This window comes from Styela clava, chromosome 7, assembly GCF_964204865.1.
Source record: "Styela clava chromosome 7, kaStyClav1.hap1.2, whole genome shotgun sequence".
In the NCBI taxonomy this organism is placed as follows: Eukaryota; Metazoa; Chordata; class Ascidiacea; order Stolidobranchia; family Styelidae; genus Styela; species Styela clava.
The window spans coordinates 5481354-5498442 of record NC_135256.1 but is presented as its reverse complement, the minus strand read 5'-3'; the positions used below and the strand labels follow the sequence as shown (position 1 = coordinate 5498442).

General features: G+C 34.6%; 1 protein-coding gene across 1 annotated transcript; it reads right to left on the bottom strand.

The window, feature by feature from the left end:
• Nucleotides 1–1279: 1279 nt before the first annotated feature.
• Nucleotides 1280–16902, bottom strand: LOC120327990 (solute carrier organic anion transporter family member 4A1-like). The gene is made up of 11 exons (XM_039394363.2): nucleotides 16534–16902; nucleotides 15621–15893; nucleotides 14820–14935; nucleotides 14084–14174; nucleotides 11924–12130; nucleotides 10125–10300; nucleotides 9002–9163; nucleotides 7267–7439; nucleotides 6536–6760; nucleotides 5751–5921; nucleotides 1280–4391 (listed from the first exon to the last, which is right to left on the bottom strand). Exons 1-11 carry the CDS (start codon nucleotides 16836–16838, stop codon nucleotides 4191–4193), a joined length of 2100 nt encoding a protein of 699 aa, XP_039250297.2. The 5' UTR covers nucleotides 16839–16902; the 3' UTR covers nucleotides 1280–4190.
• Between the last annotated feature and the right edge of the window lie 187 nt (nucleotides 16903–17089).

Below are 17089 nucleotides of genomic sequence, written 5' to 3'. Positions count from 1 at the left end.
CACAGAAACCAACTTATTTGATGGTGTTGAGTCTTATTGAGGTTTTCAACTGAACTAGCATGAAATTAAACATCCTCCGCACATCCTCAGTTGAACAATCTGAAACTATCTTTATGGAGAGACTGAGAATCGTTGTCTCATCATTACTAAAATGATGAAGATTGTTCATCGGAACATGGTAAATGCTTTTAGAGAGTAAATTGTTGCAGGAACTATTTGTTGTTTAGACCTGAATTTTTTTTTGCCAGCGAATTTATATTTAAGCATTTAAGAAAACTATACATTTTGAACTCGCAGTGTTCCTACAAGTAAAGGAATGCCACAGATACCTAAGTGAGACGAGTGCCAAGACCAAAGTTACAAATAGCATTTGATTCAACAGAAGCTTAATAAAGTGATCCTGAATGACACTTGCTTTTGATTTCCCTGGTCTAGATTTCACGTACCGCGTTTGAACAACGTTAGCTTCGGAATGTGTACATAATCTAATTACGACACTAAATTCGGTATTCTCCGACTTAATTTTAGATTGTTTGATTCATTTAGCAGTTTTTCACAACGAAAGGCGTAGTAAGCAGGCTGGAGGTCCGCCCCCAATTTTTTGAAATGCAATTTTGCGGCTTTTGCAGCGAGACAAATTCCTAAGTCTTTTTCAACACCATTTCGAGCTTTCTTCCAACGATTTGCTGAAAACCTGATGTTTCCCAGCCTATTATATCAATAGTCCTTTCTCCAAGTCTGAAGTCCTTTGAGATCGTGTCCGGAAAATCTCGCCTCAAGAGCACTTTAGGGTAAAACAAGTATTTGTGAAAAACAATATCAATATCCTTACATCAATAGTACTTTCTCCAAATGAACCAATTGAGAAAAAGCTTAAATAACTTCGGCAACGAAGTAAGTCCCTTGAGATCGTGTTCGGAAAATCTCGCCGCAAGAGCATTTTGCTGTAAAACAAATATTCGTATTATGCTCTCAAATAACGAATCTTGTTAAATAAAAAGGTACTTAAAAACCTGACTGTTTTTAACACAAGTACTTGTTTTACAGCAAAATGCTCTTGCGACGATTTTTCAGGCGACCTATTTCCTATGCGACGAAATTTCCAAAAACCCTTTGAGATATTGTTGGATATCATGGCTAGTTTTATTGAGCCTCGTTCGGAGCAAAAGACACAAATAAGCGTCGTTTTATGTCAATATACAAAATGGCTAGCTACGATCTTGTTCCACAATAATTATGCGCTACTATTCTACGTCGACTATTCCAAAATACAACGTGATCACACTCGGATATAGATTATATTTGTAAAATATCGACAAAACACTTAGGTATTTGTTTGAGGTAGACAAATATTGGGAAAGAAGCGAAAACAAACTTTTAGCTAATGTAGTAAGCAGCCTTTTTAAATGATTACTGGCAATTTAATATAAAGGAGAGGAAATCCAATAATGTGCAAGCTGAAACTTTCGCTGAAGATTAAGGTGTTGATACCTCTTATACGTAAATTTAAAAAGGAAAAATGTAAAAGTTAATTATAGCACAATTTGGATGGTGAACAGTGCACTTGTTTGCAGAATAAACAGCACCGGATTTTCTATCAATATATATAAATGAAATCAAAAAAATCCCCAAAATAATTTAAAATCACAATAATTCAATAAAATTTACAGTTTTTATCAGTTTTAATTTTAATCTGTTTAGTTTTGCTTGTTTAGGGTGAAAAACCTAAAAAGACAAATATTTTTGAAAGATAATAATTTGTAGTTTTGTTCATTTCGATTGTTTCAGTTGGAATATGTAGCACACATGATATTAGGAAAGTACAGTTAGATAGAATGACCATAAATCAACATGGAACGAGCATTTAAAATCATTAATTTTGCAGTTTCATCATTTTGCTTGTTTTGGGTGGAAAATTTGCTAGTTTGAATTTGTTAGGCAAAGAAAAGCATAAATGAAACAATTGGAAATCATATAAAATTTACAGTTTTCGTTTTTCATCTTGCTCATTTTAGGTGAACAATTCAGAGTGTTTGTTAATTTGAATTAGGTAAGCAGAGAATAGCATATATAAAAGTAGGTATGAGCCAAAAGCAACAATTGGATGAGGACTCAAAATCGTATAATTTGCAATTGATTTTGCAGGTTCCATTACATTTGAACCCACGTACATTTGAACCCATGACAATTGCACCTGTATGCTATTGCACCTATGGAATTTTTTTTGTTTCACGGATAGTTACTAGTTACCCATACTAACCCTAACCCATGGGTTTTAGCACCCGCATATAGATTGAACCCGTGGATATACGCATGGGTTCAAATGTACGGTCACCGATTTTGCATGTTATAGCTGAAACACTTAGGGATTGTTTGAATTTGATAGGCAGAGAAAAGCATACATAAAAAATGAAACAAATGAAAATCGAATACAATTTGCAGCTTTCGTCAGTCAATTTCTTTATTTAAGGGCAACAATTCAGACTGTTTGGTGAGCATGATCCAGGAGCAAAAATTGTATGATAATTTTGCCTGTTTTAGATTAAACACTAAAGATTTGCCAGTTTGAATCATGTAGGCAGAGGAAAGCAAAATTGAATTGAGAGTTATCATGATCAATAACCAAGGATTTATTCATTTTGCTTGTTTCAAGTGAAAATTTCAGAGTGTTCCGATTAGGTAGGCAAAGAAAAGACGTCTATAAAAAACAGGAATGTGGGAAAATTGACATTACCACGAATAAAACAATTGGAAATCAAATAAAATTTGCAGCTTTCGTTAATTTTTTCATTTTGTGCTCATTTTAGGTGAAAAATTCGGAGTGTTTGCTATTTTGGATTAGGTAGGCATGGAAAAGGATATATAAGTGTAGGCATGAGCTAAAAGCCTGATTTTGCTTATTATATTGAAGAGACCGTTTGCTAGGTAGAATTGGGTAGGCAGAGAAAAGCATACATAAAAATAGGAATAAAAAGTTCGTGGTTTGCTGGTTTGAATTAAGGAAACCTGGAAAAGTAAATAAAAAGAAAAATGTAATGCAAAGGCATGGTTATGCATTGGACATTAAAACTGCAAGGAAATTATGCTGTTAATAAAGATCAAGGCAAGATATATAAATTGTAATACGATATAAAAATTATGACTTGCGAAATAGTCGCAGCAAAATTGAAAAATTCACAGGCAGTAATAAACACTGATGATTTCCTTATATTTAATTGAAGATTATCATGCATTATAGATAGAGATGCAAAAACAATACTTGCACTAAAATACTAAATTTTTCTATTATACCCACTATGGCTCTATATTCTATAATGATAAGGATAGGTTAATTAATAATATCTTTATAAAACTGTTAAAGTATACTCAACATGCATCAGTTTGGAAATAGGTGCTCCATAAGTGTGTCTACCAATATGATATATCATGTAAAGAACCGATACCAGGGAAAATGGTGAAATTACTAAACTAAGGAAAGGGACATGTAAGGAAAGGGTAATAACAGCTTGCTAATACTAATGACTCATAGACTAAACCTCACTCATGACATGGCGTAAAATAATCGTAAGACTCTGTAAAATATATAAGGGTATTTTGCCCTGATACACACACTACAGGAGTACCTGGGAATGCATTTTTAAGCATATTTAGAGAATGCATCGGTGGTCAAAGTAAATTTTTTATGAACATTCGTTCAAAGCCAGGTCATGTGCATTCACTCAGAAGAAGAGATATTGACATCTGAGCAAAATTTCAGGCCATTACTGTCCCGAGAGCCATTTGTCTTTTCAGGAAAGATAAAAAACTTGATACTTTTTGAACATACTATACATCAGAGGTGTACAACCGCTGGCCGCACCTTTATTTAACATAGGCTTTCTTGTAATTACAGACACAAAATTTTGGTTATTGATCTTATGACATGCGTTATTAGAGCATTGTAACGTCATAGGCATAGATAATAAATTACACTCAGGTATAGGCTTTGCAATGAGATGGGAATTGCTATCACAAACTCATTTCGCCGGTCGCACAATTTTCCCTTGCAGATGCATTTGAATACCCCTGCAATACATGTATGAAGTCTTATTATACTAGCATTAAGAGAAAAATTTGCATTGCTTCAGAATGCTAACGAGTATACATATCTAATAAACAAAATTGAAATACACCGACAAATCATAAAAATATCACGATTCTTTTTTCGATTTCTCTTCTTCTAGCAACTGAACAGTTGCGGCATTCTCTGGATCATTATTATCATTAGTTGAAGTTGTTTTATTCACATCTTCTTTTGCATCGAGTGTTCCGTTCTCATGTTTATCCCCTTTAGCACCACCTACTGGTTTATATGTGAGTAGAACAAGAACATAGAATACGGCACAGATGACCTGAAAACATGAAAAGTTAAAATTTTAATTCAAATAGTGATCAAGGAGATCAGAATATTGTTTGTGTTTAAAGATTCGTATTGTGTTTTTATTTTTATTAGATATGAACACCCGATATGGCCAAAACTCGGTAACTCGATTTTCCTTATTTTATTTCTATTACTAGTTCAGGGACTGTTTGTGTTAGCCAAGTGAATATACCCCCTGCCAATAGGTTTCCTTCCCTCTACATAACTTGATGTAAAGTAGGCGAACAAAATTAGTTACCTCCATATTGGTAATTACACTTCTGGAGCGCCAAATATTGTAATGTGTTTTTTATATTTATACATACACGATATGGTCAAAACTAGATAATTTCTATGCTAGATCCTAAAATGATAGTTCTAAAGAATACATAGTTGATTTAGTTTCAATGAAGATTTGCAAGAAGGTTAAGATGGACGATCAATCGATTGGTACTTTTTTTGTTAGAGATTTCAAGAAATGAATGAATGTCTTTTTGGCCATACCGCTTCGATTGCTCAAAATAATAATTTTTCCTATTTGAAACTCTTCTGTTTCACACTTGAAAGGAGGAATTTTATTAAAAAACCAATATAAATAATGTCTAATTGAATTTTCTATTTGTTTTAAAGAAAAGCAGTTATTTTAATCATCTATGTGAATTGTCTTTGCAACAGCGACAACAAGCTAATGGGATAGAGCAGTCATGTGTGATGTCATGAGTTCACGGTGATTGACCATGACCAACCAGCTGTGAAGGACATCTCTGAATTAGCAGTTGAGTGTAAGGGTTGGTTTTGTTAGCGTAGTAACTGTATACTTTGGTTATGAACATTTGTTGTATATATGCATAATAAGCAATCTGATTTTTTTTTTTAACCTTTTCCGGATTATTCCCTATCTACTCATATTTAGTGGTTCTAAATCTTGCATCACACTTTCACTCTACTCCGGTCAACCACATTCATTCAATACTATGAAATTCCCACACAATAATCTGTAATGGTTATGGGTATCTTGTATGGAACTGAAGATCATTTGTCTACTTCCCGCAGATTACCCTGCATGAACTCACGAGTAGTTATGTGCGAAGAAATTGCTTTCCTCCATAGGATGGTTCACGTAAACGCTGGTCGAGTCCATTCATCTAAAAACCAATACTTGGCGAACTAATCCCATACCGACAGGGACAGGTAACAACCGGTCATGGGGCCGTGGTTCGCTATATGATTAATTAAGCTGTCTTATCGTCTCTTCTCTCTTCTGGGATAAATATGTAAATCCTATCCACTACACTAATATACTTGCTATTTCGTGGAAAGAAATCATGCTATCCTTATATACTTTACTTACCGTTTGGCTAAGAAGCAAAATTGTATTATTTTTTGAAACATCTTTTCGTTTATAAGCTTGACAAGCACCAGAATCCCCGCACTCTGTACTCCATGATACACAAGCAAGATCAAGTACTGCACCGACGAGAATTCGACCTGGTATTACACCAAATAATCTGCTGATTGCTGCCTGAAAAGAAAATTGAAACTTAAAATGAAATAAATTTGGTACTCCCGTAGTGTGTGTGCCAAGTTAGGGTTAAGCCATAATTTTATTCCGATATTCCTTATTTTAGTTCTATTACGAGTTCGAGGACTGTCTGTGTCAGCCAAGTGAATATACCCCCTTGGTAATATACCCCCCATAGACTTCCGTCCCTATACACAACTTCATGTAAAACAGGCGAACAAAATCAGTTCCATATTGGTACACACTTCTGGAGCACCATAAATTTAATCTAAACCCAAGGACATTAGAGCAAGTCGAGTTGTAGACACAGATAATCAACACAGACAATGCCCGAACTCGTAAAACTAAAACTAAAATAAGGAAAATCGGAATAAAATTATGGCCTAACCCTAACCTAGTACACACACTACGAGAGTACCAAATATAATGGGTGATTGCGCAATAAGTTTAAAACAAGGATGTTCAAGCAAGTAGGAGATGTGAATACATTTAATGGGCTGTTTTTTCATATATGAGCATAATGGGGTACTCTTCATGAAACATTCAAATAAGTATTCCTGACTTAATGTTTTGTTTCGAATATACCATTTTAGCAATATTAATAAAACTCTCACCTGCATAGAAATTGCAAGAACTCTGTTATGAAATGGCACGCATCTGATAGTGACTTGAAGAGTAGGTGACAACGTTAAAACAGAAGTAAAAAAACAAAAGAAAACAATGAAAGCAAAAGGAATGATCATGGAACATGGATTTCGATCACAATTTTCTGTTGAGAGAATCGTTCGGCTCTTCGATGTATAGTTATAGTTGGCAACACATGTGCAGTCTGTGAAGGTCTGGAAAAAGAATAAAACAAAATAATTTGAAACACTTAAAATGAAGTTGCGATCTGCGATTTTTATTTGTATGGCGTGCCAAGGTTTCTTGTCCAGTTATCAGTCCTTGTCAAGTATGAGAATAGTTAGCCAGTTATTATATATTTCAGATGCATGGGCTTTATGGTGGAGAAAGTCGTAACCGACCAGCGAAATTGCACAGAAAAATCAGAGTGGAACGCACTGAGAGAGAGGCTGAAAACAGCAAAGCTTCATTTTGAAAATATTGAGTTTTCAGATACAGGAGCCATAGTCTGAAGATAACTTAATTATCTAAAGCAAGTGAAGTTAGATAGAAATTTTCCCAGCATGCCTGTCCCAATCTTACAATTCACCAATTTCCTTCTTCATGGTAGATAGGTGATTAGCATTCAGGCCCATTTCATGAAATTTTGCACATAATAATTTTTTTGCCCACTCATAAATGTATGATATATAATCAAATTAATCAGATGATCCGCACTTACAGTATCATTGATTTGAGTTTGGCATCCGGCAAAACAAGGTGAAAAATAAGCAATTCCTTCTCCGCATACTGGTTGATAACGATCAGTTGAACAACCACAATCTTCATTACATGATGAGTAGGGTGAAAGTTCAAAGGTCGAGTTAGGATATGGAACTGTTCCTCCAGCAAAATCTGAAAACATAATTAGGATCTTTTAGACTTTTCTTGGATGTAAAGTGCAACATAGTTAGGTGTAGGAATGAATGTATTGGGAGGGCATATTGGGCTATATGATTGAATTTACGGCGGAAAAATGATTAAAAAAAATTCCACAAAAAACACACAAGTAGCATAACATGAAGATTTACCCTAGCAAATTAAAATCAGCACGAAATACTGTAGCAAGATAGTAGCTTGAAAATTGGAGTTCCAGAACTTTGTGCACCAGGATGGCGCACATCCTGAACACAGTATGTGTACCAGGTTAGGGTTCAGGTTGTGCGCCATGGTGCACATACTTCTGGAGCACCTGAAAATTGACCCTAAACTGGCTGCTGAATAAATCCTTTGATCATTAAATCCAAATAATACCTCATTTCACTATAAATTAAAAAGCAAAATCCCCAATAGAAAAGAAACAACGTAAAATTTTTGTCTTTCATGATATCTACTTTTGTTTATCACCATTCCATACATGATCTTAATGGTAAAATCATATCTCTAAAAGCGGTTAAATCTTTAATGAGGAAAAATTACAGCAAAATTGCCCGGAGGTGAAATATCATATTTCAAGAGACAATACAGATATACCTTGTGTGTTTTGGAACCTTTAATAAGGCTATTTCATTAAATTAAATTGTAATATCCAAATTGTAATATCAACAGAAGTAGATCATTGTATTTCACTGTTTACAAATATTGTTATTGAAGCTGACAAAAGACTTCCCAACTTGTGGATAGATATTTTATAAAGTACTTAATCATGATGGCCTCACATTATAATCTTATGTCCAAATCCCACACCCACCACGTAATCCAGAGTGAAATAAAGTGGGCAGGCGATGCCGAACCCATTTGAGTTTTTTTTCTACCAGGTGGAGGAGCGTGTATTCATGTACATTTTGAAGCCTAATTTAGGCTATGCTCGGTACTCCTGTAGTGTGTATACCAGGTTAGGGTTGGGCTATAATTTTATTTTAATTTTCCTTATTTTATTCTAATATGAGTTCGGGAACTAGCCAAGTGAATATACCCTCTTGCCCATAGGTTTCAGTCTCTTTACACAACTTGATGTAAAGTAGGCAAATAAAATTAGTTACCACCATATTGGAACACATACTTCTGGAGTACCCTATGCTCACCCTTATTTTCACTACACCTTGTTATCTAGTTTGAATTATTTTTTTGTGTTAAGTGTCGTCATGTTTTGGGCAGATAAGCAAAAATAAATGATTGATTGAATGAACAGGGAAGATTTCTGTATCTTTCAAACTAAAGTAGTTCATTACCTAGCAGTGGAGATTTGTGCTGAGCATTGTTCAGAGCAAAAAGATATTAAAAATGGCACGCCAGAAGTGTGTGTACCAATATGGAGGTAACTAATTTTGTTCGCCTACTTTACATCAAGTTGCGTAGAAGGACTGAAGCCTATGGGCAGGGGGCATATTAACTTGGCTAACACAGACAGTCCATTAACTCGTAATAGAACTGGAATAAGGAAATTTTGTTTTGATCATCCCTGTCCAGATACATACCTATATCTCCACAATGCACAACGAATCCGATGCTACAAAGAGCTGACAATATTCCAGTCACAATGATGAACTTCAATATTTGTGGAACTGTCAATTCATATTTCTTGATTATAAAACCACTGGTAACTTGAGCACCAAAGCTTGCAAAGATGGCAGCAACACCTGCAATGGAATAAAGTTTGATTAACTCCTAACAATTACAAAAATCACTCCTTTATTTGATTAAAAATTGTGTTTTTCTAGTTCTGGTGCACAGCTGCATGTAATTTTCATGCTTCAAATTTGAGTCTGGATTTCACCATATGACACTCCATTGTTGGTGTTATTGTGTGATAGTCAGAAGCGCCCTTTTCAAATGTAAAGTAAAGCAATTTTCTGTAGCTTGAAACACTTATTAAACTCTTAATTGCCGGCCCCAATTGCTTATAAAATCTAACTTGATAATTAGAAATTTCAGAACATCCCACTTGAAATTTTTGGATATGCCCTTGTAGCAAACTGAGATAGTATAGGATTTGCATATTTATCACGGAGAGAGGAAGTCGATAAGATGGCTTAATCATATGGCTAACTATGGCCTCTCGTCCGGTTACCAGTTCATGTCAGGTATGGGATTAGTTAGTTAGCCAGTATTCGGTAGCATGGACTTGGAGGAGGAAATCGTAACCCGCTGGTGGGTGTGAACCACCCTTCGGCAGCGAGGTGTTCAGCAGTCCTACCGCATATAACCTACGACCCCACGCAGGGTAATCAGAGGTGTGGTGGCGGTATATTTCTAATGCTTAGCATGATGCGGCACATTGACGAGAAGCATTTGGTCCTAAGTATAATAGTTTCTTACACAACAGGCTGCTTATACAAAGTCTTGTTCAGAATAAAAAAATATGTCACAAAAGTCGGCGCCCCAGGAGTGTGTGTACCTATATGAAGGTAACTAATTTTGTTCGCCTACTTTACATCAAGTTGTGTAAGGGACTGAAACCTATGAGCAGGGGGTATATTCACTTGGCTAACACAGACAGTCCCCGAACTCCTAAAATAAGAAAAATCGGAATAAAATTTTGGTCTAACCCTAACCTGGTACATATATTATGAGACTGAGAGTACCCAAAAGTCGACTTACCATATAATAATGAAGAATGAAAAGGAGTTAATCCAAACACAGATTCTAAATATTTTGCCCCAAAAGTATTGAAGCCGTAAATCAGAGCAACATTCATTGTTAATCCGCACGTCATAAACATGTACGGTTTGTTTCTCAGTAATAGGATGATTTCATTGATACCTCTCACTGTTCCTCTGTGAAATAAGAATGGAAGTTCTAAAGCAGTGGTTCTCAAACGGTGAGGCGGGGACAATTTTTTGAGGGGACGTGAAGCTAATTAAAAATGAAAATATTTGTAAGATTTGATCTTGCCCGTCTTATTCTGGATATTTACATATCTTTATTGTTCACTTTCTTTTGTGTACAATGTGTTTGTTGAATGAAAAATACTTCCGCCTTACTACCAGTATCTTTTATTGCTTATTGTTAGCTAGTCATTTTTAATAAGGTGGACTCGACAAAGTTCTGAAGACATCAAACTATAAAGTGATATTAAAGCTAAATTTTACAAAATGTGCTGAAGTTTGAAAATTTTTAAACAATAAGAAAGTTTTTAAAAATGATGAATTAACATTATATCACAATGACTCACGTCAGTCAGGAATATATAAATCTGAATTATATTGATTTTTCTGAATATATTTAGAAATAATACAGGGTGTCCATAAAGTCGGGTTTACAATTTCAATTTTATTATGAAGTCAGTTCTCAATATATCGTAACCAGGTTTGTTGTTTTTTAGAAATTGTTCAGATATTTTTACTTTATTTAATACATCTGTGAGGGCCAAAACAATATATGCTATCGATAAATTCCCTTTGCAATTTTAAAAAATTTTAAGACTTCGAGAAGACCCTATATTTCTAAACTTGGAATATTGAATATAATGAATTGTCAATCATGACAAAGAAATTAATTTAACAAAGAAATTGGTACAAATCCTTGTCAATTCAAAGGAAATTTGGTAATAAAGCAGAATAATTGAGATAAATGTTATTTTGATTGTCTTCCAAGTTCCAATGTCATGGTGTCAGAGGTTAAATGAAGTTTATTTATCTAGCTGTCAGATGTCAAATTCCCAAATGATAAATTTTCAAATTAAACTATTTCTAATCTGTCTGAAACGAAGGATTCACTCTTTGCCCAATTTCAAATGTATCTGTATAAGTTCAGAGAAGAGATGCAAAAATGAAATAAGTGATGCAATCTTGATATCTATTGCGTCGATGGTGAGACATGCATGGTTTCCCTCCCAGACATTTCAAAATAGTTACGTTATGTGAATGTTGACATAGTGGAGCTGCACTCAATCAAACCAGTTTGTGCTCATTTATAAGCTGATGGGATGATAATTCCAGTAAGGCAAATACCATAAACAACACAATGGCAATTTCAAAAGAATCAAATCTTCAAATATTGATCCTGTGGTCAGTAATTCGAAATTCTGTTTGTCGACAATGAAACCTATGGTCAAGTTAATAAAATATCACATTTGTCATAGCGAACAAATTAATCTTGTTCATAGTCTTAAAAAAACTATGAACTAGACCTGCATTTCTCTAACTATGTTCCATGGAACACTGTTGTCCTGCGAGCTTCTCCGGAGTGTTCTGCAGGAATGAAATCTAAATTGGTCGCCATGACATTTTCGTTGTTTTATTATCAATTTTACCTTCTAATTTCTTGGTGTTCCGCTAGGCGGGTGTAGGTGTTCCGGGACAAAAAAGTTTGAGAAATGCTGAACTAGATGCATTATCAATTGATATAACTGTGCCGTACAGCACAAAGTCAAAAACAAAAAATATTTAAATAATAACCTTGTTCCTTCCCCAGTCTGCTCAAGATGACTCTTCTGCGTTTCCAAATTTCTATTCTCTCTAAATTTTTCTGTTCCGGGCAAATGTTTTGGAAGCATAAGCAGAGGCACAGAGTTCAGTACAAGAAAGATTCCACAAATCAAGAAACCAATCCACCAAGCCCCAACCCAGAGATAACTGCTACTATCGATCGGTATTTCATCAGAACTGTAAAAGAAAATTAAAATTGGTATCAAAAGAGAGACTGTAATATCTTAATTGTTATTGAGTTTATTATTTGATGCTCATCAGTGCCTTTCGCTCCAAACAAGGCCATGTATCTGCTGACATTTAACAATATGTAAGAAGCTATTATTTATGGAAAATCAGAGTCTTTATTGTTTGAAATTGCTTATCCAATTTAATACACCTTGAGTGAGGCTGCTGCCATGGATCATGCAAAAGTAGCGAGAGTTGTACTTTGCAAAAAAAGATGGTGAACCTAATTGGTTCTTATAAACAATGATGGAAAATTAACTTGATGATTTAAAAATTTTATTACATATCTTATAATATAAATTTACCAAAAGTTTGTGCAAGTCGTTATTTACATTCTAGCAATCCCTGACATAAATTAAAGTAGCCATTGACAAAAGACCGATAAATTAGTCATATTGAAGCAACTTAAGTGCAGGCCAATAAACTAACTGTTAAAGAAAGTTGAAGGCAGACAAATATTTGCATTTTTGTTCAACTGGTCAGCTAGTGATTAATAGAAAATGCTGAGTTGTTTGTGTCAATAAGTTTTATCTGTAGGAAGTTGTAGGAACATGTTTAGTGTCGTTTACATGACATAGTTATGTAGTAACGGAAATAACATCAACAATCTTGTTTATTCATTTAGTTTCTATGCGACTAACTTCTTATCCTTTTTCTATGCTTTCTGCCGGTGGATCCGTATGCTTATATTAAAATACAAGGATGCTGTAGCAAGATTAAAGACTAGATAACGGTCGGAAACCGCCGACTTATCGATCTTGCGGTTTCGATTCCTTCGCTCTGACTCAATAGCAACTCGATAACTATATACGACATAATTCATCCAAAATCAATAGGTTTTCGGTTCAAGATATGATGGACGCACATGCAAAATTTGGAGCAGATTCAATCTCGCTTTCGTGAGATATCGCATAACATACAAAAGTGAAACAAACAAACAAATACCTATCAACAGACTTACGATTGAGATCGATAAGTAATAACTATCATAGAATAGTAGTTTAGGAATCGTTATCTGCCTGTGCGTTCCAAATTAATTGCACACTAACTATGTTAGGGGTCAAAGGTCAAGGGATGGCAGTAATAACCCTGGGTGTAATAGAATTAGGTGAGCAATACAAAAAAAGAATTCACTTCTTCCATGAATTGTGACTTTAATTAATACACATATCAATGACTGCTCCTATCTAAAATCATTCTGACCACCATGCCCTGGGAGTAGTTAAATTGGGTGAGCAATACCGAAACTGAATCGACTTTAATACTTTCATAAACAGTAGCGTCAGACGTCAGTACAATGCATCAGAACTTCTACGGAGCAGCCTTGTTTGAAGTAAATTGTGTAAAGCCTAATTCAACTAAGAGGAAGTTTTAATATCAGTTAATCAATGATAAACTACTGACAATGATGAACTATAGCTTCCTGTTAATACTTCTTGATATATCCGGTCTTTTTAAATCACTTTATTATTCACAGTATAAATTGTCATTTAAGAACCTAATCTACATGTTGTTTGATTTAAGGAAAGTACCGAGAAAGAATAATAACTGCATATTTTTTTCATCCAGAATGGTACGTTTTCAAAATTCTAACAACTGAAAGTAACGTCCGCAAAAACTTATGAAATTTACCATTCCAGATGTTTTCATTCAACCTATATTGATTTGTATCAGTAGCAAGAGGAAATAATAAAATATTAAATTTTTTTGACATTCTAATCTACAATTGAGTTCATCCTGTTATTACAGATATTCTGTGATATTCAAATGAATTTAAAACTGTGTTAAAGCCTTAAAGGTCATATACTACCGTCTACTAAAAATCTTTTGTATGTCTCACTTTGATACATCCAAGAGCAATTGTTGAGAATGAGATAACAGTAGTATAGTTACACATCTCACCTTTTTCCAATATCTGTGTATAGTTCCATAGCTGCTCCTCCAACAAGAAATCCTAGGGCTGGTCCTAATCCACCAATCGCAAAATAAATTGCTGAAAAAAAAATTTGAATATTCATCAAATGTTAAAAAAATCACATTGGGTTTCTCTATAAATGACAGCTTGGGACTTTACTTTAAAGGCAAATTATGCTTCAACAATTTTCAAGTTATTGAGAAAGACTGCAAAGTTTAACAATCGTGAGTTAACAAAAAAAAACTCATCATCATATCTCTGATTACCCAATGCCCTGGATGCTGGGATTCTGGACTTCTCATTGGCAAGGTTTCTCAAGAATCATTGGACAGTACTAACTTCCTAAATCAACTACGCAGAACAAACTGCGGATCGATTTGAAAGTTGCAGTTTGCCATATATATAATTTTTCAATCTCCTTTCCTTGCTACTAGCAATAACATGTAATTTTATGGTAGGATAGGATGGGATTTAGATATTTATCTCGAGGAAAATAAAACGATAAGAAGACCGCTGTAGAACCTCTTAATTCTACACCGCTCAAAAATATTGTGAACCACAGCCTCTCATCCGGTTGCCTGTCCAAGATGGTTAGATAGCCAATTTACTTGTTTGGGATGCATGGACTTGATATACAGTGAATATTTAAACACGACCTCCTATATTCTATAGGATATAAGTAATGCACACAATAGAACAACTATAAACATATTATCAACTCACAACTGAATAAAGCAGAATTTTTCTTCTCCACATTTTCATCCAGATAAGCAATACCATGAGTGTACAAAGGACATATTCCTATTCCAATTAATGCAATAGAAGTCATAAAAAAGAACCTGCAAAGTAAAAACAAAATATATAAAAAACATTATAATAACCTATGGGTATGGCTATGTTGACTCTTCTGCTAGAACAAAATTTGAAGGAAGGTTCTAACGCAGGGGTGAGCAAGATTTTTAAACCAGGGGCCAAAAAGTTACATTTTATGAACAATATTTACAGTGTTACAGAGCAAAGGTGGAAAACAATATGCTGCCTCGTGCCAAAACTAAATAAAATTAACCGCAAACTTAACAAATTCATTGAGCTATTTTAGCTAAAACATCTAAATTTGATTTCAGTTTGGTTGTGGTAGCATCAGGCAGGCCAGACTGAATTACTCAAAGGGCCGGATTTGGCCCATGAAATTTAAATTTATTTATACATTTAGCAGTGGGTGTTCCCGAGGTATGCGAACCAAGATGGCGCACATCGGAACGTAACATGGGTAACAGGTTAGGGTTAGGCGATAATTTTTTTCCAATTTTCCTTATTTTAGTCCTATTATCAGTTCGAAGACTAGCCAAGAGCCTCCCGTAGTATTTATACCCAAAATTATGGCCCAACCCTAACCTAGTACACATATTACATTCTGATGTCCGCCATCTTGGTTTGCATACTTCGGGAGCCCCTAGCAGTGACTAACATATTGCTTAGAAGAGACTGAGACTAAAAAAAAAATGTAAAACAAATTTCTATTACCTGTAGTTTCTAAGGATGGATTCGCTACAATCTGGTTCCGTTACATTATTACAATAGTTGAAAACTTCTGTATTAACGAGAGAATACTCAGGTGCAATGAAATGTGGCAGAGCAAACATTATTCCACCAATACCAGCAATGAACTGACCCCAACCAATGTACCGTGGTTTGTTAACATTCTCGTTAAATAATGATATAACAATTGAAGTAAGAACTTGAGCTGCATCGTTCACACTTCCTATCATCCCACTTTCTGTACTTCGAAGTTCGAACCTATAGAGAAATAAAATGTGTTAGGAATAAGGATTTTAATTCTTGTATAACTTGAATTTAAAAACTAGGAACAGCATTTGAGGTTTCAGGTTCTGGAGTTAAATATGACATCAGAATCCAGAATTTCGAACTTTTCAATAATGATCAATTTTCACTGAATATCACAAATGGTTTCATGTATTATGATTATCAGTGAGGTATACCTGTCAAAATAGCAGCAATAGCACAAAACGAATACCGGACCCCTACAGTGACTGTGCATATGAACCCATGTGTATATCCGCGAGTTCAATCTATATATGCGGGTGCTAAAACCCATGGATTAGGGTTAGTATGGGTTCAAATATCCGCAAAACAAAAAAAATTTCCATAGGTACTAGAGTATGCAGGTGCAATTGTCGTGGGTTCAAATGTACGTGGGTTCAAATGTATGGGAACGGACAACTACATCAAGGTTAAAAAGTAGCAAGTTGAAATTTTTGCACAGACTCCAGACTTGCAACTGCAGGTGGAAAAAATTTTGATAACAAAAACTTGGTCATATCATAATCAAATTATGCTCTCTAAAACAGGACGATTCCACTATGCATTCTCCAACGATTCAAGGCATACTAAAATAGATGATCTTAGGCACTCTCACCTTTTTTCCAGTGTGCTGATACTGACGCCATAAAGTCCATTCGTGATAGTTTGTTGAAACATGTTTGCAATACAAATAAAAAATAAAGCCCATTTTGCTTTTGCAAATGGCTGAAAAGACCGACAATTTATTCTTGAATTATTTTTGCAGCAAATGATGTCACATCCACAAAGCTCATCTTTATTTGAGATTTGTTTTTCCGGTTCGGTTTCATTCTGTTCTGAATTTTGTTGTATGATTGTTTCAGTTTGTTTTTCTGGTTGAACAAGTTTTGATGATGCTGTGTCACCTTCCGAGTTAGACATTTTATGATTGGACCATTTGATTTTTTTCCTAAAATTAGTAGTTCATAGATTCTGGAAAAATGAAAAAATATATTTCTGATACTGCTGTACTGTGATTCCATAAAAGTCGATTTTTGTGTCAATTCAGTACCGTATTTGTCATTGAATATAGAACTAGGATTAATTACAGGCAAAAAATATAAAAACAATAAAGCATGGTATATTAGAGGTTACAGTGTATATTTGTGTATTCAGTTGACAAATGAGCATAC

Bases quoted from the DNA above. Each gene is read 5' to 3' on its own strand.
- LOC120327990 (XM_039394363.2), bottom strand. From the start codon at position 16,838: ATGTCTAACTCGGAAGGTGACACAGCATCATCAAAACTTGTTCAACCA. The intron at 12,131-14,083 runs GTGAGATGTGTA...TTTCTTTTACAG, and splicing joins TACACAGATATTGGAAAAAG to TTCTGATGAAATACCGATCG. The intron at 6,761-7,266 runs GTAAGTGCGGAT...TTCTTTTTCCAG, and splicing joins AAACTCAAATCAATGATACT to ACCTTCACAGACTGCACATG.